The sequence below is a fragment of the Puntigrus tetrazona genome, chromosome 5 (assembly GCF_018831695.1).
Source record: "Puntigrus tetrazona isolate hp1 chromosome 5, ASM1883169v1, whole genome shotgun sequence".
NCBI classification, from domain to species: domain Eukaryota; kingdom Metazoa; phylum Chordata; class Actinopteri; order Cypriniformes; family Cyprinidae; genus Puntigrus; species Puntigrus tetrazona.
In genome coordinates, this window is record NC_056703.1 from 1,719,467 (window position 1) to 1,747,080 (window position 27,614).

At 35.2% G+C, this 27,614-nt stretch overlaps 3 protein-coding genes across 3 annotated transcripts; 1 reads left to right on the forward strand and 2 right to left on the reverse strand.

Annotated features, from left to right (window-relative positions):
* Positions 1 to 1,766: 1,766 nt before the first annotated feature.
* ppm1f (protein phosphatase, Mg2+/Mn2+ dependent, 1F) lies at positions 1,767 to 12,671 on the reverse strand. The gene is made up of 8 exons (XM_043240215.1): positions 12,524 to 12,671; positions 10,550 to 10,776; positions 8,248 to 8,378; positions 6,694 to 6,896; positions 6,318 to 6,506; positions 4,515 to 4,658; positions 4,014 to 4,107; positions 1,767 to 3,437 (listed from the first exon to the last, which is right to left on the reverse strand). Exons 2-8 carry the CDS (start codon positions 10,723 to 10,725, stop codon positions 3,109 to 3,111), a joined length of 1,266 nt encoding a protein of 421 aa, XP_043096150.1. The 5' UTR covers positions 10,726 to 10,776; positions 12,524 to 12,671; the 3' UTR covers positions 1,767 to 3,108.
* A 961-nt stretch (positions 12,672 to 13,632) lies between these two features.
* On the reverse strand, positions 13,633 to 26,230 carry top3b (DNA topoisomerase III beta). The gene is made up of 18 exons (XM_043238199.1): positions 26,188 to 26,230; positions 25,980 to 26,090; positions 22,901 to 23,032; positions 22,040 to 22,146; positions 21,728 to 21,802; positions 21,424 to 21,620; positions 20,584 to 20,740; positions 20,355 to 20,468; positions 20,165 to 20,255; positions 19,246 to 19,400; positions 18,958 to 19,063; positions 18,394 to 18,540; positions 18,126 to 18,299; positions 17,415 to 17,543; positions 17,172 to 17,321; positions 16,765 to 16,865; positions 14,923 to 15,124; positions 13,633 to 14,206 (listed from the first exon to the last, which is right to left on the reverse strand). The coding sequence occupies exons 2-18, from the start codon at positions 26,047 to 26,049 to the stop codon at positions 13,728 to 13,730; spliced, it is 2,586 nt and encodes an 861-aa protein (XP_043094134.1). The 5' UTR covers positions 26,050 to 26,090; positions 26,188 to 26,230; the 3' UTR covers positions 13,633 to 13,727.
* LOC122344671 (interleukin-17A-like) lies at positions 23,849 to 25,705 on the forward strand. Its single transcript, XM_043238200.1, has 3 exons — positions 23,849 to 23,910; positions 24,822 to 24,997; positions 25,222 to 25,705. The coding sequence occupies exons 1-3, from the start codon at positions 23,896 to 23,898 to the stop codon at positions 25,439 to 25,441; spliced, it is 411 nt and encodes a 136-aa protein (XP_043094135.1). The 5' UTR covers positions 23,849 to 23,895; the 3' UTR covers positions 25,442 to 25,705.
* Positions 26,231 to 27,614: the final 1,384 nt, after the last annotated feature.

A 27,614-nucleotide genomic window follows, 5' to 3' on the forward strand; every position in this document is an offset into this window, starting at 1 on the left:
ACTCTCAGACGAGATCAGCAGTAGAGGTAAATACACAAAATTAGGTTAAGAAGAGTCAGCTCACTTAGGTTTATCAGTTAAGCTGCCCGTACAAAGACGATTCTGAAAAGTACATAAAGATAAGGCACTTTATCATGTACTGCTGAGAGCTGTTACACCCATGTGTTCCCATGATTTATGTTCATTTTTTAGTACAAACAGCAACAATTACAAAATGTCCTGTAAAAAGAAAAATACTGCAGGCGAAAAAGTATAAAAATGCACACCAGCGTAAAATCTAGTTCATGATCTTTCCTTTCTAGACAAAAACACAGTAGTTCAGTGCTCCTCGACCCTCCTCGAAATCCAACTTTTAATACTTAATACAACAAATGCATTAGAAGACACAATGAAGAGCAAAACACATTCTGAATAAACACTCATTTGGCACTAATGTGAACGTTTAAAGGAGCAGTTCACCAAAAATTTACATTTTGTCATCATTTAAGAATGTTTTAACAGTTTTTTTGCCCATACAATAAGAGTCACTGGGGCCCGAAAAACATTTTTTAAATGATCTTGAAGGAAATCACATTGGTTTCGTGTAACATGAAGGTGAGTAAATGATAAATGATTTAAAAAAAAAATAAAGGCATTGCTTTTAAAATGGGGAAAGTCAATAATTAACAACCGTGATGTCACAAAATTCCCGTAATTGGCACATCCCATTTCCTAAAGAATTGCATGAGATCAGCGCTGATAATGTGCATAGATTTTTGGTTTTAAGAGTCATTGGCAATTACAAAAATTACGTAATTCAGAATGAATACCCCACATACCAAAAATGGATGAGAATCAATATGCAATATTTAAAATAACACTATATTTACTGTATACAGTGGAATCCAAAAGTCAGAGAATACTAGTGTACACACTTCTACATTAAGTGTTATACTCATACAAAAAAACCCCCCCAAAAAAACCCATAAAAAATAATGTAGATATTTGGGATTTTTTTTAATTAATGTCAGTACTCTGCAACAATGCATCAGATTAATTAAGACTTTTCATTTAATATTTTTCATGACCAACAAATGAGCATATTATAATGATTTCTGAAGACTGACAAAAAGACTTTTTATACAATTCAACACTGATTATAATGAGAATGTTTCTCGAGCAGCAAATCAGCATATTAAGAGTGATTTCAGAAGGATCATGTGACACTAAAGACTAGAGCTATGCTGAAAATTCAGTTTTGATCCAAGCAATAAATTACATTTTAAAATATATTAAAATAGAAGACATATTTTGAAGTTTTTCTGTATTTTGATCAAATAAATGCGGCTGTGGCGAGCATAAAAGATTAGTTAATTTTTTTTTTTTTTAATCCCAGGTTTTCAATAGCCTCGGATTTTAAGATCCCACTGTATTTTATGAAAAACCTTAAATATAACGAATTATCCACAAAACTGGAATGCATTAGACTGAACTAAATGAGACATTTTCCCCCATGCAAACGCCATCTCATCGCTCTGTCTTCACCTTCCTCACTCAGTATCCATTAGGTTGGCGATATTCTTGGCCTTATCACATTATAGTGACTGTGCTACTATATCAGCTACTCGTCACGAGGCTTTCAAAATATTGAGCGGCCGTAACGTGAGACGACTTGCAGCATGCAGGGCGTGTGGTTTGCAAAGTCTGGCTGAGAGTCGCGCCAGTATTAACACTGACATTTAGGGGAAAAAGACACTGTAACAAAACAAATAAGAAAAATGCATAAATAAAGGTTTACTGTATATTTCGGGAAACTGCTTTGTGAAAAGCCGTGAGCAACAGAAAGGTGATCTTGGCAAAGTCAGACTTGTAAATACAGTTTTGGCACATAAAAGAACGCGTTTACACAGTACAGTAGAGCCATAAATACTTATTTGTCAAATAAATAACAGTCTTGAAAATACTAACCACCTACAACACTGGATTAGTACGTCTGTTGAGCTGAAGGCCTTATGGTCAGTTATTATTCCATTATCGAAGTCGGTGTGGTCTGAAATGCCACGCAATACTGTATGTGTTAAGACTATTCACATCGATTTTCTCTCCACTGTAACAGTCGTATCAAATAGAGAGCGCAACCATCAAAATATGCTCCGAAAAAATGATCACGTTTGCTTACGTGCATCTCTAAGGTATTACATCGTTTATGAGATATTAAAGAAATAGCCCATCCAAAAAAAAGCACATTCTGTCATTAATTCCTCACCCTTGTGTTGTTTCAAACCTGCATGCATTTCTTGTTTTCTGTTAAATGTGAAGCATGTTTTGAAGCGTGTTGTTAATTAAAGAAATAGTTCTCCCAAAAATCTGTATGTTCTAAATCTGTATGAATGTTTTTGTTCTGCCGAACACAAAGGAAGATATTTTGAAGAAAGTTTGTGATCGGGCTGTTTTAGGTCACCAATGACTTCCATAGTATTTTTTTTCCCCATAGTATGGAAGTCAATGGTGACTAAAACAGCCTAAACTAAAACATATTTCCCCAAAACATCTTCCTTTGTGTTCATACAGATTTGGAACTACCTGAGGGTGATGCAAGTAAATGAGTTTTTATTTTTGGGTGAACTGTACATTTAAACCCATTTGGTTCTTATTGACTTCCGTTGCACTATTTTGTCCATTCAATGGAAATATTGTACATTCCTCTACCAACAAAATATCTTCCTTTAAGTTCCATGTGGAATGACACGAGGGTGACTAATTGATGACAGAATTATTTTTAGGTGTACTATACCTTCAAGCACCAGTAAATGTAAATATAAGCTGGTAAAAACAAGGCAAATGGTTAAAAATGGAAACATGTTTAAAAATGAAGGCAAGTTCAAATGCAGCAACGGAAAGAGTTAAATGACCAGGCATCAGACATTCATGGAAAAAAAAGCGAGGAAACGCCTTTTACCTGCGTTCGATGCTTTCTTCCGAACGCATGACTGGACTCGTTTTGGATGACCTCAGCAATCGCATATACTTTTCAATTGCAACAACTCTTTAAAACTATCATTCCAGATGCTGAAAAAGACCATGGGTTGCTACCGGTCTTCTGATTTGCTTCTATAATTGAGTATTCTTTCACATCCCTGCAGCCGTAGCTCCGCCAGGACCTCTGGAGCTCATCTCGGAGGTCAGAAGTTGCTGCGGATCCTTGAGGAACACCAGGAGAACTGTGATGTTATCACTGGATCCAGCAGCTTTCGCATGGGCCACCAGAGACTGGGCCACATCGTCCCCCGGGCCCCCGGTCTCCCTCAGAGCCTCCAGGACTAGCCCCGGGACGTCCCCAGACCGAACCACGTCAAAGAAGCCGTCACAAGCGAGCAGAATGTAATCTTCATCTCCATTCAGATGTATCGAGGAGCAATCAGCTTCGTTAGAGACGTACGGCTTCTGATCAAAATCACCTATTGAGGATTGGGAAAAGAGATTGTATATAAATGTTATATAAATATATATAATATTAGATATAATTGTCTTACCCGCATTTCAAATATTTATATATCTATCTATATTATACAGGTGCTGTTCATATATTTAGAATATCATCAAAAAGTTGATTTATTTCACTAATTCCATTCAAAAAGTGAAACTTGTATATTATATTCATTGATTACACACAGACTGATATATTTCAAATGTTTATTTTATGATTATAATCGACAACCAATGACAACCCTGTTATTAATTGGCCAGCAAAGTCGCCTAGAAAATATATTCATTTTCCAATTTAGCATCATAATAAGCAGCAATATATGCCTATATATATATTTTATTAACACAAGCTAAACATTGTTTGACAATAATGCAAATGAACTCTTAAATCTTTGCTACTCATATCAGTGCATCCTATTATTGATATTTTTTTAATTAATAAATATAAAATTCTATAAAATATTGCTGAATATTCAGATATCTCGTGAACATTCAGTGCATCAGTACTTTAGAATATTGTTTTTTTGATTTGGTTTCAAGACACTCACCTATTGCTCTAGAAACGGCGTAGGTCCCATTTACCCGCCAGCAACCCATGAAAGCGATGCATCCACCCAGATCCTCGATTCTTTTCTTCTCATCCTGCACAGAAACACAAACACAAGCACGAACATTCAAGACACAGTCCGAAGCTTATAAACACCTATATTTAGCTAAATTGAAATAATAACGATACGCCTCTTCAGACGTACAGATTGTTTGCACGCGTTGCATCATTATTGCTCTATCACGCAAGTATTTATTTTGCAGATCATGTGCAGAAAGGCCTGCATGTGCAGTCTGTGCCTCTCTGAGGACCGTTCTGATGCTTTTGGCATTCAGTGGCGGTAGTAAGTATGCAGCAAACACTGCTAATATTGATTCAGCATGTGGTCAGCAGTGGCTTCTTCTGTCTCACATTTCAGCTGCTCACAGAGAACAGACGGGCATCTGATACGCTCTTGTGGTTCCGTCTCTATTGGTCAGCAGTGGCTTGTAGTGTGTCATACCTCTCTCTCAGGTTTGTGTGGGTCCATCAGGGTCACCGGCTCTCCCTGTCGAACCAGCATAGCTTGAGAGTCACCCAGCCAGGAGACGGTCAGGCGATCGGAGGTCAGTAAGACTGCCACACCAGTGCTGCCGCTGCGCAGACGCTGAACAAGACCAAAACAAATGAATGTTTAGTTTGCCATCCAGTGGCCACTAGTGTCACGTTATTTGTTTAATAATTATGATTCTCTGTATGGTAATAAGGTAACTGTCATTCTATTCTACATTAAAACACTACTGTGTATTGTGCAATAAAATGTATTTTTAAATCAGCATAAAGTCAGTAAATCCAACACTACAACCATTTAGTTATTATTTAAATGTAATTAATCAGTCAAATCAATTACGCAAATAAATCAAATCAAAATGTATTGTCCTATCACTTTCAAAATTAAATACACTAATTTTTTGCAATGAGTGATTCATTGCCATGTGAATATTTTCACAATTAAATAAATAAATACTATTGGGTCACACTTTAAATTTGTCATTAATTTACCAATTTATATTTAAATAATTACTTTTATACTATGTTTAGATTAAATGGACTAAATCAAGTACATAATATCTCTCCATTAAAATATAATGAAAAGTTTTAAATATATTAAACTTTAAGTCAAATTTAACTATTCAAGTAATGTCAAAAAATTTTGTACATATATCACAAAATGTTATCTGTTCTGTCTATAATTTTCAAAATAAGTGGAAAAAGGAAAAATACTTATTAAGTATTAATCTAAAATACTTGAAAAAATTACTTTTCCCATTTATATTAAAAATACTGCCCTATTTAATTTACCCGAATTCAGTATCATTTAAGTCTTTACAACAGTAAATAAATAAATAAATCATAAAAAACATTTGAGTGGTACGAACTGGTCGTATGAACTCTTAGGTGCATGTCAATTATTGTCAGTAAGATGAATTCTTGTTTACGTGCACTGACCGTACCAGTGAAACAGAAAGTGCTTATTCATATCCATACCTGTGGAGGCAGACAGAGACGTGCAGTCAACCTGCACCGTTTTCTTACCATCTATTCAACCACCAGGGGAAAGATGGACTATATTTATCTGTATTTATTACAGCGTGGGAACATTCAATCCACATAACGGTTGCATCTTAAGAAGTGGGAGAGGTGTGAAAAGATTTCTTTCCATCATGAATTTCCACAAAACACACCGGTCTGACAAATAAGGGGAAAGATAATCTAACTCCTGAAACTGATTGTGCACGGTGTTTCAGAAGCAGATGCTCCAATAAAATAATTGATTTTTTTATTAAATTTATATTTTGCACATACAAATCTGAGATCACAATAAAAATCTGCTATTTCTTTGTAAATTATTTAAAACAGAAATTAAAAATTTTTAAAATATAAAAACCTAATTTCTAGCGATTATTGTTGCTTGCAGATCCTATTGAAACTGAGCTGATCTAGAAATCCATGTCTCTGCATTACATAAATGACATGAAAATCGAGTGTTTAATCTTGTCATTATACATTTCTGACACACTAGTCTCCAAATTTGATATCCGTTCAGTGCTTTGACACAATATGTATTGTTAAAAGTGCTATATGAATAAAAGTGACTGACTGATGAAACATTTTGATGAAAAAAAGAGAGGAATTTAAGATTTAAGCAAATTAGTGCCATCTAAAAACTATATTAATTTTCATATTCAGGATTTAAACTGATATGCTGATGATATAGTTTGTATAAATAAACATTTTAACTAGCGGTCTCAGACTCTGTTCTTACCTCTCTCTTAGCTTTGACTTTGAACATGTCATCTGTTTGTGTGAAGGTGCTTTTGAAGGCTGTGGCAGCATCGCTCTTTAGCGCCTCCTGCTGGCTCAGTATGACATGCAGGTGAGTGGCAGAGTATGTGGCAGCGTCCACCCCTCCATGTCCATCAAACACAGCGTAATACTCTCGATCTACACCATCCTGTAGAGAACAAACAGAAAACAGATGAGTTTTATAAAAAATTCAGTCAATAAAGGCACCATCAAATAAAAACAGACCATTGAATCGAGCATGCAGCATCTTGTGTATTATATAATAGAGAAATATGAGTATTTGGGAATGGGGTTGGTTAAATATCAACCCAAGCATCCCTACTAGAATGCCTTACCTCCAGTCCCAGTAGCTGGTTGAACTCTCTCAGGATGATGTGACGGTCCTCCATCTTCCTGCGAGTGTTTCGAATGGCGTGCACGGAGCAGCTGTGTGTCCGAGATGATGAGGACCCAGGACTGGGCAGCTGTTTCTGCCAGGCCAAACACACCTCTCTCAATTTATTAATAAAGAGGCGCTGCAATGGCTCAGACTGTAACACTGCAGGGTCACACACACACACACACACACACATCATGAGCAGAGGATCATAGAAACCACATTTAAACTGAAATCAAGTAAACATTAAAAAAAATGAAGCATGAATCGATTTTTTTTTCCCTGGAGAGATAACTTGTCAAACATACTGTAAAATCTGTAAACATTTGTTTGAACATTAGAGGGCATGCCACTCAGGGCATTACATTTTCAATGTTATTTTCTAACAACAAGTTTATGTAAAGACCACAAGAGTAAAAATACTCCAAGGCCTGCAATTCAGTTTTCACACATTAAGATTTTTTTTGTCACACACAAACACTCAATATTGAATAACTGTTCTTTTTTTATAATCTGCCTCTATTAATTTTTCAAATGTATTAACCTGTATTTAAAAAATACATTTAAATCTTACAATTATGGCTGCAACTAACAAATATTTAAATAAATCGATGAGTTGGCCGATTATTGTTTTGATTGATTGGATAAAAAAAAGTCAAATTTTCCTTTTTTTATTATATTGACAAAAAAAAAACATTTCCATGTCCTGCCCAATGTCCTTTAAACCAACGTGTCAACTGCATGCTATGAAAACAGTGCTTAACAATCTATTATACCATCTGTCATAATAAAGAGAAAACATATTTTTGAAGTGAAAACAGTTACTGTAAAAAAATGTTACTGTCATTTACTGTTCAAATAAACTCAGCAGGAAGATATTAACATACAAATGGCTTCCTATGCTTTTCATAACAGCTTGCGTTCTTAAGGTACTTTTTGACTGTAATTGGGCATCTGAAAAAAAAAACAAAAAAAAAACACTATAAAGTGCTTTACCCTTTTTTACAGGCTTTTTTTCCACAGATAACAAATGATAAATATAGCATTAGAAATAACTAACTAACCAACCATTTCACTAAGCTAAAAAACCTTACATAATTTGCTATAAACCTTACTATCTGTTTTAATAAATATGTTAAGGACTGTATACAGTGAATATAGTAAAAATCTCTATATTAAAAATGTAAAAAATAAATGTAATAAAGACGATGATATGACTATGTACTTCTGTATAATGTACTTCTGAAGCATTTCATTTAGTTTTCTCCACTGTTTTTGGAAGCAGTTTCTTTACAGAAACTCTATTCAGTGATGTAATTTGACGCAACTGGCTGATGTTGGACATGCAGTCTGGGCAGACCCGATTATCCAGTAATGAGAATCGTTGTCGATTATTTTCATTTTCGATATTAATCTATTTTATTGACTAGTTGTTGCTGCTCTACTGAGAATAACACTACATTTTACAAACAGAAACAAAAAAAACAAGAACCAAATCAAATGAACTACTCACAAACGACTTCCTGTTCATCCTCCGGTTGCTGTTCAGGATCTTTGGGGCAGTGGTGAGGAGAAAGGTCATCTTTAAGCAATTCAGTGACAGCAGCATTGCATATCTCCGCACCCAGCCAGGATGGGGCTTTTCTAAAATAAATAAAACGCAAACATCAACAGTGTGATGGCACACAAATGCTCAAGAAATCTTACAGTGTTCTCTAAAATTGTAAGATTTTGTAATGTTTTTGAATGAAAATTCTTATACTCACCAAGGCTGTATTTATTCAATCTAAAATACAGTGCAACATTAATGAATTGGTGAAATATGATTACAAATAAAAATAATTATTTTCAATATCTGGTGTTCAATATCAATGTATTTTATTCCTGTAATGCTAAATTTCCAGTCTTCAGTGTCACATCAAGAAATTACTTTTTATTGAATTCTTTTGAAACACTATAAATGATTTTCTGTCACTTTTGAAAGAATGTAATGCATCCTTGTTAAATAAGTGTTAACCGCAAAAAAGATTATTACTGACCACATACTTTTAAATTGCAGTCTACATAGTGTTGACTAGAAACATAAATAGATATGCTCCATTATTATTTGTCTCGAAATCCTAATGGTGGATTATCACACAGCGTGGAGTTAAAGCCCATCTTGCACTACTGACTGTGACTACTGGCTCTGTTTTTAGTTCAGATTTAGTACTTTGCCTGCTGGAGCAACAAGTGGCAAACGGCCCGACCACCCACTCGTAACAGCGCGTCTATATAAAAGAAGCATTTGGCTGCGTGAGATCTTATCTGATGACATAACAGCAAGAGGTCGGAAATGACTCCCTTTTGTCCTACTTCACAACAGCTGCAGTAAAGACGAGCACATCTGACCTATATCAAGACACGAAAAGGGTTAAACCCCGACAAATCTGCACCGTGCAGGCATCTGACCGCTGCACAGCTTCCAACAAAGAGGAAATGAAGTCTAAATGTCAGGAAGTGGGTATAACAATAGTGATTCCACAGACAGGAAGTCTGCGCTGAGAAATGAGTCAGGGGAGAGAGAGAAAAGGATGCAGAAAGATACAAAAACTCCATTGTAAATTTCAACTTTAAAACTTCTGCACCGTCGCTTTCATTTAACGCTTGGATTTTCACTGACGGTACGCTGGGGGGAAAAAAAAGCACCAAATCTCTTAATCAGCTCGTGCATAGTAAAATGTGCTGACCTGGTTCAAATACTGTCAGGAAAACAGATCAGGCCAGACAGAGAGCGAGAGAGCCAAATGGGAGAGGGAGACAGGAATGACAGGAATGAGACAACGCTCCTCCTCTGGTTAAAGAGGACAGGTGTGTCGCAACATTTCAGGCACACTCGTGGATCTTTTTAATAACGTACAAAAAAATGTGCGAGAAAAATGAGTAAATGTGCATGCAAACACAAATATAACGCTGCACCTATAACTGAGAAAGAGGAGTGTGTCATCTTACAAGAAATAGAAACAAATCCTCCTCTCTTCCAGAAATATATTGTTTGGGGGTTTTCAATCTGGCAAGCAGGTAACTCCCAAGGGCCACAAAAAGTCCATGGAAATGATTAGAAAAAAATAAATAAAAATTGTATTAATAATAAAAATGACACCTAACTAACTCAAATTAACTTATTTAAATAATTGTAAAACAATAAATAAATAAATAAAAATGATTATAATAAACAGAGAAATAAGTAAAAAAAAATATGGTAAACCACAGAGACTTGCATGGGAGCGTTGGGGATCAGCGCGTTTAGAAAAACAAATTATATCTTAAAATAAATAATCAATAAAACATAAGTCAATAAATGACTAAATTATGTTATAATTACAATAAATAAAATACTTTAGGAAAAGTAACAAAGGAACCCATTGTAGTCTGGAATAGTGTCGGCTAAAAGATTTTGTAAAAAGAGTGTTTAAAAAGGATAATAATTATAAAAGATCTAATTAAACACATTAAAGAATTTTTAATTATTAAAATAAAAATAGTAAAAATAACAAAAAATTTAAAACATTTCATAGTATAATAAATAAAGTTTAATAAATAATAATTCAGTAGTTCATTTATTTTTGTACACATTTATAATATACATTTAAATTTAATATCATATAAATATAAAAATAAAATTATGTCACAGTATAAATTTATATATAATATAAATATAAAATATAAAATTATGTCTTTATGTATAAATATATATATATATATATATATATATAGGGTCTGTGGCACCTGAAAGATTGAAAACCCCTAACCTCTGTCATATGAACACCACTGACCTGGCTGAGAGCAGTCGCAGGCCCAGATCCAGACTCTCTCCCTTCACCTCCTGCATAGTGACTTTGCGGCTAAGTGGACTGACGGGAAGCGGGTCCTCTGAGCCAAGCGGGTCTGGAAACTCGTCCAGAAACCTCTCTAGAAACTTCCCAGCGTCGCCCTGCTCCGTGCAACTCATTCTGAGCGTGGTTTTGAAACCTTTTGTGGAAAGGAAACTTCAGGTACGAATCTGCACACAAATAAATAAAAAAAAATATAGAATGAATAAACACAAACACCTTTACCAAACCCTGTCAGTGTTATAAACGTTATTCGCTTCTAACCATTTAAAGCAAATATGTTGCTATGGTAATATTACAAATCACTATTGAATACGTAACATTTAGATAATAAATTATTGATATATTAATTTTCCTAGGACTTCTGTTTAGGTTCATTAAATAATCTCGCAAAATAATTTGTGAGGTTGTTGGCCAATCGGAACACTCGCTAGCGACACCAACCAATGATGTGCGCTGGGGGCGGGGCTACCCGTTTGCGCGATCTATAAAAAGCCTGCGGCCTTACATTAAGTTCAACCAACTTGAACTCAGATTTGAAATGAACTATATAAGTCTTTGCTTTCAGAAAGGACGAGTTGGGTTAATTTATTAAACGCCGAGCAGGTTGACTGAGTTTATCTTGTGCACCACGACTATGAAAAACCAGTGGATCGCCAAAATTACGACTCAATCATACTACCCTTACATCTGGCATCCTTCTGTCCCATACATTAATCAGTTTCATTTTCAGAAGGTGTGATGATGGAGATGTGCTTTGCATCAATCCATCCAATCACACTGGAAATCCTGGAGGAAACTCTGATTACAAAAGGTTGCAGCAAGACGTTGTCGAGTGAACGTTATTCATCAGATTAGCCTCATTTAAACCAAATGCTAACTGTCCTGTGAACCTCCTCTTTGACGCATTTGTGCCCAGGATAAACATTTTTTTCTAAAAGAGCGAAAAAAGGGAAACACACCTTTCTTAAAATCTGCATACAGTGCCCTTACCAATGTGCTCTGACGGAAAACTACCATTTAAAATGAATTAAAAATAATAATAATAATAATAATAATAATATAAGCTAGCCTATTTAGTCTTTTTGCCAATAGCAAATTTTTCTGCAGACTTTATCTGCCAGTTGGGTAAGATATTAAATCTTATTAAATATGATTTAATTATTTTGCTTACGTGGAACATTTTACACACAAAATCACCCAGGAAACAAGACTAAATCAAGCCATTTTTCATCTATAAAATATTATAGATGAAATATTTGTACTAAAATTTGACAAAATTTCTCAGCAAGAAAAGCATTTCTGCAACTCGAATAAATGAATAAGCTATTTAAACATGTAAACGCTGTAAAAAAAAAAAAAAAAAAAAAAAAAAAAAACTTGCAGAAACTGACTTGTCTTACCCCGCTTTCTCAAATTTGATAAACCTCCCACTTTGAAACAAAAAACCCAGAGTTTCGCTCATTGCAGGACTAATTTACTGAGCTTTCGCTTTCAGAACCTCCTTTCAGAAACAGGCCCCTGCAGAGATTTTTATTGTTGTTGTTTTTTTATAAGTTCACACATTTTATCTGTACAAATGTGACAAGTCACATACTCTGCACACATTTGTAGATGGCAAACTACAACACAATGTATACAGCATATATATATATCAAACTAAACATACAAAATTCGCACAACATCACAACCGAAGCACAACTGAGCTTCTTTCTAACCGCAGTGCGCTGTTTAGAGGAAACTTGATGACTACTAGGATTCACGTTGTAACTTTTGGATGACACCTTACGAGAAAGTGCTCGCGCTGTCGCCATTTGAAAGCAGCACGCGCGGGCCTCGAACTACAAGTAGCAACCGATTCATATAATTAACAGGCAAGAAAAACAGCATAGTCGTGCGTAAACGTGCAGCATATACCTTACGGATGGTTGGCTTCGCTTTATGCGCCAACACTCCCTTTTTACCCTGCCGAGTGCGGTTTGAAGCGCTCGCGCACTGAACGCACGCCCTTTCGGTCACTACACAACAAAAGCCAATCCGTCTGCGGAAGTCGCTGTGACGGACAGGAAGTAAAAACACGGCGATGTACACGCGATGAGGATTGAACGTGCGACGCGCGGAGTAGTTTTGTCTGAACGGGATGAAGACAATCCGTTTGGTTGCCGATCGTTTTGGCTGTGTGGGCGGAGACAGACCGATCTCATGAATATTAAAACATGCTAACCAATGAGCGTCCAGTTAATGGCGTACGTAATTAATATTGATAAGACAAGGTTCCAAGGCGGAGATTTTTGTAAATCACAAGAAAACATTTTTTCATAATTTTTCCATTATATATACGGTCCTTTTGGATTGATAATGTCAAAAACATTATTCAACCATATCCTTAAACATGATACTAATAGAGAAATGGCCACTTATATTTCCCCTTTCTTTCTCATTAGACCTTGAAACTTTTTATTTTCTTAATGTGATTAAACATCGTAAAATGCTGTTGATTATATGCTACGAATGGCCATTGCTTTTTTCTTATGATTATATGCACTTATGTTATCATCATAATTTAATTTATATATTTGCTGCATTTACTTAAGCAAATACATTATATAGAGCATCTGAATAAATGTGTATTGATTCAGTTGCTCTAGTAAAAATGTGCAAATAAAACTTGAAACATGCTACTGTTGTGATGCTATCCAAAAACATTAATACCATATTTGTTTGGGTTTATTTTTTTCATTTTTTGTTACGAAAATTGATAGCAAAATGCATATAGACTACAGTAATGGCTGCTACTTATTTTATGTATATGTATGTGTATGTGTGTGTGAGAGTATGTTCCAGCCATTACTCTAGTCTTCAATTAAATTATTGAAACAGAAAATGGTTATTTTCAATTATAATAATATTTCAATGCTTCAATATATATATATCATAATATAAATGCAGAATATAGACGTCTTTAAAAAAAAATGGTGCATTAAATATATAGGGATAAACTCAGACAGACAGAATACAGCAAAGACTCTATTAAACTAAAAGTTTATTGCCATCTTTTCAGCTTGAATTCGAAGCCTTTTTCTGCTGTCTTTAATTCTCTGCTGCAAGAAAAATGAACAATCTATACAAAGTATGCTGCCAGGGCTGCCATTTTGTCTTTAGGTTTTTTAGGATTCCCTCTCCCCACAGGCCTCCTGCCTCTCCCCTTCCCTCTCCCTCTCCGGGCTCCTCCGGCCCGATGCATGGGATGGCGCATGGTCGCGTGTTTCAGCTCCACCAGATCCTGGAACGCGGCGTCACAAAACACACAGCCGGTGTGCTGCGTTTCCCCGTCAGGCAGCGGCGAGCGTGTCTTGTTGAAGTCCACTATGACCAGCGAGGCTTCGCAGGAATCACAGCTTTCCTGGGACACCTGCACTTTATGAGCGTGCTCGAAGAAATGCACCACCACGTTGCATTTGTTGCAAGCCATGCGCCACTTTGGACCCGAGGTGGGATCGAAAACCAGGACGCCTGTCTCACATTCAACACACTGACCGATGCCGAGAGAGTTGAGAGAGTGCTGACAGGAAGGGTGGGTGCACTCATTACAGCCCATCCCTGACAGAAACAGAAAGAACAATCATATAATAAGGACTGTTCTTTAAATAGGAAAACTTTTACAGCATTTTGTCTCATTGCACCTCTATAATACATGTATAAAAGGTTATATATATATATATATATATATATATATATATATATATATATATATATATATATATATATAATATATATATAAATATAGGTCATTATTTAATATTATGCTTACTTACCAAGGATGGATTTACGGATTAAAAAAGGGTTAAAAAGTAATAATGTAAGATATTATTACTATTTAAAGGAAAGTTTTTCTATTTTATTTGAATATATTTTATTATTTAATTTATTCCTTAAATTTCTTCAAAGCTGAATTTTCAGCATCATTACTTCAGTGTCACGTAATCCTACACAAATCATTATTTATTCTTTCAAAAGCAAATTTTACAAAATCCAAGCTTTTAATTGATAATGTGTACGTAATGTTTGTAATTATATAAAATGTATTTAATATTTTAAATACTTCTAAAAGCAAATTGTTTAAATAAAAAAAAAAAATGTTTATTTTTATTTATTGATTATTTAAATCATATTCAAAAACTATGTTTGATTTGGAAACAAAATGTTTCTTTTAATTTTCATAAACTATAAATATGGTTTATCCAGCCATAAAAAAAAAAACAAACCTTACTCAAAAATCACTTTAAAAGTAGATTTGAGAATCCGGTCTCTCTTACCTTTCTTCATGTCTCTGAAGGGAGGGTTGCTGAAGCAGTATGGACACACAGGGTAGCTTTTGCCACGAGACCCCGAGGTCCACAGCACCAGCTCAAACTCATCCAGAGGACACTTGAGCTCCTTGTACAGTTTAATGGCTCCATTCTGAGGCAAACTGTAGGTCTCGTCACAATGAGAGCAGTGCAGGCGACTGGGTTTGGCCTGGGGGTGATCCAAAAAGACTGTCACTTTACATTTGTCACTAAAAGCCATCTGGGTATCATCTGACTCAACTTTTTGCCATTGTAAAATACATTTTATGTGCATTTATTAAAAATATAACATTTAATAAAAAATAATAATAATAATAATAATAATAATAATAATAATAATAATAATAATAATAATAATGATGATGATTTAAAAGGCCAAATGTATTTTTTGTAGCAAATATTGCTTCTCCAAAAATATGGATGGTGGAAAAGACCAGCATTTACTGAATTACTAATATCTTTCAGTTTTTAACATCATTTTCCACATATTGTACCATCCAAAGCGAATAAGTAACAGTAAAGTCCTTGAGAAAATCAGCATTAGTTTCCCTTACACAAGCGGTGGACATTGAAGCCCATTTAACTGGGACATTAGACCAACAGCCCAGGGTCTCATTTAAATGATGAGGGACGCTGATGAATAATTTGTGAGTAATTCCACATTCAGATGAACACAGGACAACATTTATATAAAATGCTTTCTCGTTGAAGGCCATTTTTAGGTGCTAGAGAGATAAGAGGCTGCCTAAAAGCCCAAAATGCATCAGAGCGGAAAATAAATGAACCATGTGATTTGCAGCAACATGACCATTCGGATGCTAATTAGGATTAAAGGTAGTGTGCGTATGTGGATGCTCTGGGATCTCCATCCACATCAAATGAGTCATCAAAAACTTTAACTCACTCACTTGCGACCAATCAACATCATTTCCTCTCAACTTGTATGTATGATGTACAAAGCAGTATGTGGGTATACATGCATCAAACAGTACTGTTCAAAAGTTTTGTGGCAGTAAGATTTCATTAAAGAAATTAATACTTTCAGAAAGGACATATTAAATTGATCTAAAACGTTACCAGTTCATGTAAATGTGTGTTTTTAAACGTTCTATTCGTCAAAAAAAAAAATACTGAAATAAAATAAAATGCATCACGGTTTCCACAAAAATATTAAGCAGAACAACCGTTTTCGGCATTGATAATATTAAGCGTTTCTTGAGCAGCAAAACAAAACATTAGAACATTTCTGAAGGACCGTGTGACACTGAAGACTGGAAAACCTGCCAGAGCTCTGGAACAAATTACATTTGAAAAAATACTGAAATAAAGTTATTTTGAATTGTAATGATGTTTCACACTTTCTTCTACTTTATTGCATTTTTAATCAAATAAATGCAGCTTTTATAGAGCCTTCTTACAAGAAAACTAATTGATTTGTACAAAAAACTAATCTGTTTCCATAGTGCACTGAACTATGTACAGGCTAGAATTTACTGCTGCTTTCTTTGTCAACGCTGAACTTTAGTTTGAACTAATGACAGTACTCGAAGTCAAAGAATTGCAACACCATGTCTGGGGCTTTGATCCACGACCCTGACCCTACCATAAACTCCTGATTTAGAGACATCATGGAGGGCTTTGACCTCTTAACTACCACTTCCCCTGGACTACTATTAAACATTACACTCTTCAACATAAAGGCTGCATTTATATGATCAACAATATAGTAAAAAGAGTAATGTTGTAAAATACTACTACTAAATCAAGGAGGCAGCATGAGTAAAAAAGTAAATATGAGTCGTTGCAGACCTGGATGTACTTCATGAAGCGATGGCATTTGCCACAGCGTGAGAGAGGTTTCCCAGTAGCAGCGATGGGGGAAAAGGACACTTCCATCAGCTCATCCATGCCTGTTAAAAACATTCAGAACGTGATTTAAGAGTCAGTAATGTAATATACACTGATAAGTATAAAGTAGTGTTAGTGTTAAAGCAACACTGCCAAATTTACACTGCACAGGTGATATTTGTAATGCTGTTTAGAGCAGATCAATGTATTTCCACAGCAGTTACAACTGTATATTTTGCTACTCCGGGCTGAGGCAGGTCCGACAAGGCATAATTTAGTCGGACCATTATGCAGCAATCATATAAACATGGAGGTACAGAATACAACAACATGCTAATTCTTCGCATAGGTTAATTGAGGGAAACGACCTGCAATGGAGTCCACAAAGTAGTGAAACTTCCTCTTGAAGATGTCCAGAGTGTGCTGCAAGACCTGCTGGAAGTTTGCCTTTCCCAAAGCTATCAGGTTTAGCTGCTTTTCCACAGCACTGCGGATCGTAGGCAGCACCAAATCTGCATCTAACACACGCGTACAGATGTACAAGGAAAAAAACGTTGAACAAATCAAGCACGCAACAGCTTAGTACTTGAGGTTCAAATGTTTTTCCGTACCAATTTTATAGTAACCGTGAACCAGAACGATCCCCAGGTTTGTGGGTTTGAGCCTGCGGCCACTTTCAACGGTCACGTAGTTCCTCTGGCAGATGTTGTTAATGTGGACAGGGATGCTGGCGTCCGTACCTAGAGACAAAATCGCTTCTTAATGCAGTTCACATAATAATAACCTTTACAAATAGGTCAATTAAAGGTTTAAGAAAAAACTTCACTCAAACTACCAGTTAAAGTTTGGTAAATACTGCCAATAAACATTAATATTGTCATTTAAAAAAACCAAAAAAAAATTTAAATAAGCTGTAAATGCTTATTATAAAAACACACACACACACATTATATATATATATATATATATATATATATATATATATATATATATATATATATATATATATATATATATATATATATCCTGAAACCTACAAAAATTAATTCTGCTTAAAAATATTTAGCAGGATAACTGTTTTTGACATGGATAACTTATATTTATATATAATTGCATTTAAATAATGGCATAATATAAATTCTGCATTCTTTTGAGACCTGTAATTAATTTTGTAGAAACACACTGCATCCAAAGATACAACAAAAATAAGTGATTGTGAATATCAGAGACAGAGTATCAGAATATCAGAGTAAAATGAGTTTAAATGTAATCTGTTCTGTAAACTGCTGTGAAGGTTGAAGCACTAATAAAACCGATCGTACCGATGCCGTGTTTCTCCATGAGTGTGATGAGCTCGGCCTCAGTCAGGTAGTCTGGGGGATTGGTCTGTTTCTCCAGTAGTTTGATCTCATCCACTGTAAACGTGTCTCCTCTCTCACACACCGGCAAGGCCTCTTCCTGTGCAATACCCTGCCAGGGCATCACCTCGGTGTAACCTGATTGCATGAAACGTTAATAAGCATCATCCACCGGAATAGAATTTAAAAATGGCTGAAACATAAACAAAGCTCATCTGAAGACTACACGCACCGGTAGAGATGAGAGTCTTCCCGCTGCACGTGAAGCTCTCTGTGGCGATGCTGAAGGAAATGGTGGTCTGTAGGTATTTGCAGTCGGGGCTGACGGTGGCGATGAAGTGCCGTGTGATGTAATCATACAAACGCCAACCATCGCTGCCTGCAGAGGCCAAAAATTATATTTGTCATTTTTTAGCTCTGTTTTCTTACATCTGACTTTAGATCAGTTAGGATTAGTTTCTAGAGTTAGGATGTTCCTGCAATATGGCCTTTTTTTTGATGTCTAATCGAAGGTTAATATATATATTGTATATAGTTTTGCCGCTATTGAGGTTGGATACAGGTAAGGTTAGGGGCAGGTTTGATGCTATGTCTAGGTTTAAGGGTGGGCTAAGTAAGGGATGAGGGTAACACTTTATTATAAGGTGTCATAATACAGTGTAATTACCTAAATAGTAGTATCCACTGTACTAACATGAAATAATATGCACTCAGTATGACTCTAGTATGACTTGAGTGTTTTGTAAAATATCTCTGTGCTATAAATGTCAATATCAAACATGTAAATGCGTCGTACCCAGCTCGCTCTCAGAGGCGGCTCTCATGGGTGTGATTGGCGGGTGGTCTCCTGCATCCACTCCCTTTCTTGGCCTGTTAATGCCCTCAGAGAGCAGGGCTTTTACCTGTACACACAGAAATAGTAATCATTATTTTTGTGGCATATCAGGATTAAATATACAGGCTATATAATAATGCAATTAACACCAACACCAAAAATACAGTAACACCAACATCAGTTATGTTTCTTTTTAATATATAATAAAATATTAATCATTAAAAAATAGATCAATTGAAAGCGCTATACCGTTTCACCCCAGAAGGAGCTGTTGGCCTGCTGTTTGAGGGTGCCCTTGAGGTCAAAGTTTTCAGGGTAATGTGTGGTCTCTGTGCGAGGGTAGCTGATATAACCCTGTGTGTAAAGACGCTCTGCTATCTGCATAGTGTGCTGGGGACCCATTCCTGAGAAATACACAGATAAAAATCAAATACACGCTGCAGATTTAAGCTTTGGGATTTTTTCCCCTCTGTCAGCATATTAGAATGATTTCTGAAGGATCATGCGACATTGCAGACTGGAGTAATGATGCTGCTTTGCATTCAGCTTTGCATCACAGGAATAAATTACATTTTACAATATATCACCACAGAAAACTGTTATTTTAAATTACAAAAGTTACCAAACTTTTGAATGGTAGCGTGAGCTAACTATAGTGCTGTCAATTTATTAACCGTGATCACAAAATATGTTTGTGTACTGTGTATTTATTGTGTGTGTGTGTGTGTGTGTGTGTGTATATATACATATACACACACACACATACATGAATGTATATTTGTAAAGTATTTGCATTTATATATTTATATTCATATATATAATTTTAAATATACATGCATATGTGGGTATTTATATACAACATAAACATGCTCAGTACACAAATAAATATTATGTAAACAAAAACTTATTTTGGATGTTATTAATTGTTTGACAGCACTAGATTAACTATTTTCAGTCTGATTATTTTTATGTAAATGATACTTTAATGCTGTCTACAAAAGTTCTAAACCACTTCATGTTCTTTTAGACATGACAGGTTATTACATTTCACAAGTATTTGTTTTAATTGTGTCCCCTCTTTCTTTCTTTCCTCATTTCTTCAAAAGCCCAGTTATTATGCTTTTGATTTGTGAATTCACGTTTAATAATAACAAGAAAAGCTGCCAACCCAAAGCAGAGCTGGCCACTCTTAACATCTCCACTGTATTCAACGCGAGGGGTCTCTGCTTGGCTTTCTCTTTCTTAGAGACCGAGTCAACCTGCAAGAAAAGACACAATGTGACTCATGCAGTTACACATTTAGCATCGCAAAAAAAATTAAATGACGCAATCATAATAAATGACATCCAAATACATACTTTAGCCTCCTTAGCAGTCTTTGCCATGTTAACAAACATTTGACCAACATCTCGGTCAAACACTCGCACGCGGTCCCAGTCCAAGGTGAGCGGACTGTCCTTGCCTTTAAAAACCTGTGTGCACAGAAACAAAAGTGGAAAATGCAGAAAAGAAGTAAGTATGCAATGAGAAAGAAATGCATTTTTGAAGCTTGGTTTCGTATTTTGAGCAGAAAAGGGCAGAGCTGACCTTTGCCTGTATAACCCAGTATGCTTCAGCTTTGAAGGACTGGATCTTGTCGTGCCGTTCCACACAGAATCCCAGTGTGGGAGTCTGACAGGGACCGAACGAGATCAAGGAGGAGTCCAAATTCCCATATTTCCCCTGGAAGTATTTAGTCTGGAAACTAAAAATATAGTGATCATGTGTGATGAACGTTACTATGATCCATAATAAGTTTGACAAATGCACTACTGTTCATAAGTTTGTAGCGAGTTAAAAGGGAACTTAAAAAAGGACATTTTTCGGAATATTCGAAATATTATAAATATATTGACTGTCACTTCTTATTAAAATAATGCTTATTTACTAAATAAACGTTTTTATTTATAAGACGAAGTGACAGTGAATATATTTATAATGTTTATGTTTCAAACAAATGCTGTGAACTTTCTATTATATAAAGAATCTACAAAAATATTAAGTCCATAATTTGAGCATCAAGCAACCATATTAAAATGATTTCTGAAAGATCTTGTGACACTGAAAACTGTTGAAAAATGTAACTAAAATCACTTGAATTTTTTTTTTTTTACAATATACTAAATATTAAAAGGGTTCTTTTAAGTTATTTAACAATATTACCGCTTTTATTATATTTTCATCAAATAAATGCAGCCTTTAAAAGCATAAGAAACTTTTGAAATAAAAACATTTTTACAACTTACCAACTCCAATGTTTTCAACAGTAATGTATATTGAACACACAAATTATATTATAAAGTATATGTATTATAATGGTATAAAAAACGTTATTAAAAATAAATAAATCAACTTAGGTCTGTTCTATCTAGATGGCCTCTTTCCTACCGTGTGAAAGCACAGCCGATCCTGAGATCCAGTTCCTGACGAGCATCTACTGACAGAGCCTCGTTCCTGTTGGGTTCTCCGAGTCGGTTCATGGCGTTACAGATATCCGTGTCTGTGATGGAGCTGAACTTTGCGCGATACACAGTACGATCATTACCGTAAGACTTATTCATCACCGGCTGAATGGCATCCAACACCTGAGACAGTACAACAAATTAAGAAAATGCACGCTCAAAAAGACTGAACACCTCAGGCCGAGCCATATGGATCTTATCTTTTATTTTTTCACTAGATTCAGACTCACCTCAAAACATATGTTCTCTCCTTCTTTATCACAATCCAACCACAGGACAACATAGTCGATACCTTTTGCTTCAACCTGTAAAAAAACAGCAACTTTGTTATTTAAAGATTTACGAAAGGGATTTCAAATATGCTATTCGTTAATCGTTAATATTAAATTTACTATAGTATAATTACATTATATAGCATTTATAGTACATAAAAATTATTTGAAAGGCTTGCATGTTGTCTTTAAATATAGTTTGTCTAAATGTTTCATTATTTTAGACGACAGATACACCATAATCAGTCAGGTAATGAAAGGTAAAGTCACCTGAAGGAATTTGACCATATTTAGTTTGGGGTTTGCTTCTTTCTTCTCAGTCGGAGCTTTACTGAACAACTCAGCTGGATCAACTTTATCCCAGTTGTTATACTTTCCTGCAAAACATTAAGGATAGGGATCAAAACAGTAAAAGTGTACAGTATTTGTGAGATTTAAAATAAACATTTTCTATTTCAATATATTTTAATAATGTAATTTAATAATCATTTTAATAACATACGGAACGTAATTTATTCCTGTGATTTCAACGCTGATTTATTAACATCATTAATCCAGTCACATTTTCCTTTAGAAAATATTATGATTGGCTGTTTAAAAATACATATTATTGTTATTAGTGCTTCAGAAGACATGTGATAATCCCCTGGAAGGTGTATAGGTTAGTTTTACGCCATTATTTTGCTTCAAAATAATGGCCGCTATCCACAAGCATTACAAAGCTCGGAAGAGACCGAATGCATTTTTTTAAAACTCTGTGTTCGTCTGAAAGATGGAAGTCATATACAACCTAGGATGGCTTCGGGGTGAGTAAAGTTTTTATTAATTCATTAATTTTCAAGTTAGTGGAAATGGAAATTCATTCTTCGCCGCAAGGTGCCGCTTTCTGAGCCTCGAAAGCTCACAAACACTGCTGTAAATGAAATCACCGCAGACTAGCGCCGCACAGAGGAAGGGTTTGGAAAAAGTAATCGTTAAACAAATCGTTTGGGAGTCGTTGAACAAATAAGATGCATATTATAGCAAAATGAAAGTGTTTTTGGACATTGCATGTATGTCAACCGCACGAACCTTTCATTATTCATTATACAGGCATTTAAAAAGCAGACCTACTGAAGATAAAATACTTGCCTATGAAGTCCAAACTCATGACATGTCCACATACCGACGTCATCTTGAACCTCACATTTTGTCCCATGAAGCTTCCTGTGTACTCATGGACTGAACACGCTCCATTCAGACCTTTCCGCGTTGAACAGCTGCCTGTGAGTGAAAGGCAAAAAAAAAAAAGAAATGTTTAAAAACCTCACACTCTTCTTACGATTTTGTGTTCTTTCTTCGTTTTCGGGGACCCCTGACTTCCACTTCCACGAACAAAAAATACAGAATTCATTAGAGCGCAAATCTAACCCATCATTCTTTAAAACATCATTCACGAAAGGCATACAGGTTTGGAAAGACGTAAGGATGAGAGACTGTTTATTTTTGCATAAACTATCCCGTTAACAACAACAAAATTACAAACAGAAGCATTTTAACATAAACAGTGCAAACATAATCCTGAACTGACACCAAAATAATTGCATTATAATAAAACGTAATGCTTTGCTTCGAATGCGTGCGGTTTGTCATTCATCAGCCTTTATCCGTCAACGTCTGCGAAAGTAATTAACATAAACATGACTACTGCATAAGCGCTCCTTCAGAAACACTGATGGTGGACACTGACGAACGGGCAGGCCAAAAGCAGTCTAATTGGTGCTGGCATTGAGCGATCCATCGTAAAGTAAAATGAGAGAGAGAAGAGCTGATTATGCATCATTCCTTTCATTCATTCTTTTCCATTTTGTGGCCTATATATTTAAACCTGAATGACATCAACGGTCGCCATCAGGTAATGAGATGCTGTTTCCAAGGCTGAACTCTGATGATGGAGTCCTTTGTGAATGAACCTGGTTGATGACCTCCTCTCTCTTTGACCACTGGCTTTCGCTTCAGATTTTTGGAGGTTTCCATTGAGATGGTGCTACATAAATATAGGCACACTGGGACTGGAAGCTTCACCTCCCACAGGCACAGCAAAGCCTCCTGCCTCTCGCTGCACTCGTCACCTGCGTTTCTCCAGCATGCAACAGATACAGGTAAGTCTTCAACTCTATTTGCGCAAGGCTTGCCTCACAAGATCAGCTAGGACCGAGAACTAGGAAACTGCACTTGGATTGAATTGCTTTTTAAATTTAAAGTACTACTGACACAGGCAATTAGTAACACTGCTATTCAAAGGTTTGGGGCAATATTAATGTTTTTTTTTAAATCTTTTACCTCTTATGTTCACCCAAGCAGCTTTTAGTGGCTCAAAAATATTAATATTGGCATTGCAAATATTACTATTGTGAGATATTATTACAATTTCAAATAACTATTTTTTCCATTGGAATATATTTTAAAATGTTTTTTGGTTTTTTTGCTGTGATGCAAAACTGAATTTTCAGCATCAGCTTTATTGTCATACAATACTTCAAAAATTCTTTTAATATGCTGATTTGCTGCTCAAGACTTTTATAATAAAAATACAGTTGTGCTGCCTATTGAAAACCGTCGTACAATTTATTTTTTCATGATTTTCTGATGTTCAAAAATACAGAATTAGTCTATAGACTAATATATAAATACATATTTTTGCAAAATGCTAAATGTATTTATTGTCACATTTGCTCAGTTTAAGGAATTCTTGCTAAAAGGTTTTTTTTTTTAAATCTCAAACTTTCAAAGGAGACCCAAACATTGCAATAACTAAGAGCCCAATATAATAATTTAGTATACTATATTTATTTATTGTTCATCACTGATACTTAACATATGCTAAGGGTGTTGTGGAAAATAAGTTTACCCATTTTTACAAGTTAAGGAACACATGGCATTGATAATTATTTGTTAACTTGAATGATGCCAACGTAAACAGCTGCGCCGCATCTATGAATGCAACTGTCAGCAGTTATAGAATGACCACAATCCAAGAAGGTGCAAACTAATAAATACCGATTTGCTACAGATTCTTGGACTCCTGAGCGTTTTTCTGCTGGTCTTAAACCCCAGCCAGTGCAGCCCAATCATGGCGCAGTGTGTGGAGCACACCTACTGCTCCTCCACGCTGAAAGAGTACCACACACAGCTCATCAACCTGCCCAGCAGGATCAACGAACGCAGCGTCGCCGCATGGAGCTACGAGTGAGTGCAGCAGATTTCTAAGCCTTTTTAAAATATGGAAAGTATACTGCCGGTTGATTTTTACAGTATGCGTGCAATCCTTTTCTTATAATAGCCTGCAACATTTCAGAACGTGGCAAGCTGTAATTGTCCTAACTGGCATGAAAATGTAAACCATCTAATCTGAAAGGCACTGCATGCATATTCTGAATGTATCTGAATATACTTTTCTGCACCGATAACAGGGAGAAAGTGGACCTGGACCGCGTGCCGCAGATCATCTACGAAGCAAACTGCCTGAACAGTCATTCCTGCAAGGGGGTGGACAGCTCCTTCAGTCTGGAGAGCATCCCCATTGCAATCAAAATGCCATTTCTCCGGAAAAACCCAAGATGCCCAACTTACGCGCTGGAATTCGAGGATGTCAATATCGCCTGTATATGTGCTACATCCAGACAGAATTAGCACTGGGTCTAACAGTTCATGCACTGGATTCAATTTCAATGATTATAATAGCGCCACTTAATTTTAATGTCATCTGCGAAGAAGTCAACTGAATGGTAATGCTTATTATATTAAACGAACAACAACACAATGCATCCGCTGCCTTGAGTTGCCAAATGCTTGTAAATGTGATTAAATAAACTAGTTTTGTAACAAAAGCTTTTTATCTCAGATGTTTCCTGCTTGCTTAAAGAGCCCTGAAGTGACTATTCAACATACTCCATAAATTAGTATGCGGCCAAAAACTGACAAATAATTAGAAAAGTGCTATTCAACATATTTTAATCTAGCATCTTAGTTGACATGTAATAACAACTGTCTATCTTCTAAAGAGGTATATCAATGTGATATTAATAAATGACTGTCGAACAGGAACAAACATGGGCGCTGTTTTACTTAAAGGAACAAGACATCTAAATCATTTAATCCCGTTTATAAATTAGGGCATTTGTAATTATATGCAGCATTTTTCATTTTTATACAGATCATGCAGACTCACCTTTAGAAAGGATTTTGGCAATGGACTGAGCCAGAGAGGGCTTCTCAGCCACCATAAACACAGTCCTCATCGCTGCTGCTTTTACTTATCTATCACAAACATCAACAGGACCTGACAGTGAAATAGCAAAAGTATATATCTTAGTTTAAAGTTAATAACTAAAGCTAAAAGGAGACTTTTTAGACCAACAATGGATATGATAACACACCGGTGTGTGGTGCAGCCGCTTCTTTAGACATGTTAACTTCCGGGTTGTTAGTTTATTTTTCAAAATAAAAGCCCTGACTCTTACATTTCAAACACCAGTACAAATAAAAGAATAAAAATTAATTTTAATCTATTTAATAATAATAAAACACACATATATATATATATATATATATATATATATATATATATATATATATATATATACACACACACACACACACACATACATATATATATATATATATATATATATATATATATATATATATATATATATATATATATATATATATATGTATGTATATATGTATATGTGAAAAAGTGAAAAAGTGAAGAAAAAAAAAATATATATATATATATATATATATATATTTTTTTTTTTTTAACAGTCGGGTTGTTTTTTAACAATTCCTAAAAAATAAGTAAGATAAATTCCACATACAATAGTAATAAAAGAGGTTTTCTTTCTTATAAAATCCTCTGTCACATCTGAAAGTAAGGGTCTGTACATAGAAATAAAACAGCCTGTGAAGGATGCAGTGTTATTTATTCAGAAATACTCAACAATGCTCAACGTTCTTTCAAAAATTGGAAATGGAAAAGAAATAATTAATTTAACCGAGCCTGCCCATATGGCCACTTTTGTTTCCATGCCAATCCAGAAAGCAGACTGTAACATTCCTCGGTGATGTCTCCCTCAGACATTTCAGTTTTTATTATTACAAAGGATCGCTGTCAATATTTGCGTCCTTGAATAATTAAGTTGATCAAGTGGTTTTCTTTGAATATGACTGCATCAAAGTATCTCTCATTTCCAGTCTCCACATGACATGGTGCATAAACCGCAGGCAGATTCAATCAAAGTGATTTGCTCTATAACAGCTTGTTTGATTCCCTCTCTTTGATACAGAGAGACTCTATTCAGAAGATAGTAACTGACATATGGTCCTGCTACCTATAATCTCACGTAGTTGTTCAATACAGTGCACTATACACCTTCCTAGTTTCAAAGGAACTGAGCTTGTGACAGTTTCTAGTCATTTTGTTGTCGGTTTTCTTCCAGAAGACTGCTAGCTGTCACATTTTTCCACTAGCATCGCTCCATTTATCCACAACACTCCAGTGAATATTTGGCAACAAAATATTACTGTCCAAAAAAACTCCCACAGTTAATTTAGGCGATGTTGACTTTTATTCAGCATAAATTGCCAAAAAAGGGATTAAATTTTTTCATTAAATTTTTTTATTTATTTATTAAAACAACATAATTTAAAAATGCATATGCGATTTAGTAGTATTTTAGTCAAGTTTACATTTTAGCATAATAAAATGATAAATAAAACAACAGGTCATAATAAAATAATCAATAAACACAAATGAATTCTCCAAAATGAAATGAAAAGAGACTAATTAAAATAATATTAT

What these genes read in the sequence shown, in the direction of transcription:
- ppm1f (XM_043240215.1), bottom strand. Translation starts at nt 10,725, where the DNA reads ATGAGTTGCACGGAGCAGGGCGACGCTGGGAAGTTTCTAGAGAGGTTT. An exon ending in GGATGAACAGGAAGTCGTTT is followed by an intron (nt 6,897 to 8,247) that starts GTGAGTAGTTCA and finishes GTGACCCTGCAG; the next exon opens with TGTTACAGTCTGAGCCATTG. An exon ending in CACACAAACCTGAGAGAGAG is followed by an intron (nt 4,108 to 4,514) that starts GTATGACACACT and finishes GTTTCTGTGCAG; the next exon opens with GATGAGAAGAAAAGAATCGA.
- LOC122344671 (XM_043238200.1), top strand. An exon ending in GTCGCCGCATGGAGCTACGA is followed by an intron (nt 24,998 to 25,221) that starts GTGAGTGCAGCA and finishes CACCGATAACAG; the next exon opens with GGAGAAAGTGGACCTGGACC.
- top3b (XM_043238199.1), bottom strand. Translation starts at nt 26,049, where the DNA reads ATGAGGACTGTGTTTATGGTGGCTGAGAAGCCCTCTCTGGCTCAGTCC. An exon ending in AGACTGCTAAGGAGGCTAAA is followed by an intron (nt 20,256 to 20,354) that starts GTATGTATTTGG and finishes CTTTTCTTGCAG; the next exon opens with GTTGACTCGGTCTCTAAGAA. An exon ending in GAAGACTCTCATCTCTACCG is followed by an intron (nt 18,300 to 18,393) that starts GTGCGTGTAGTC and finishes TCATGCAATCAG; the next exon opens with GTTACACCGAGGTGATGCCC.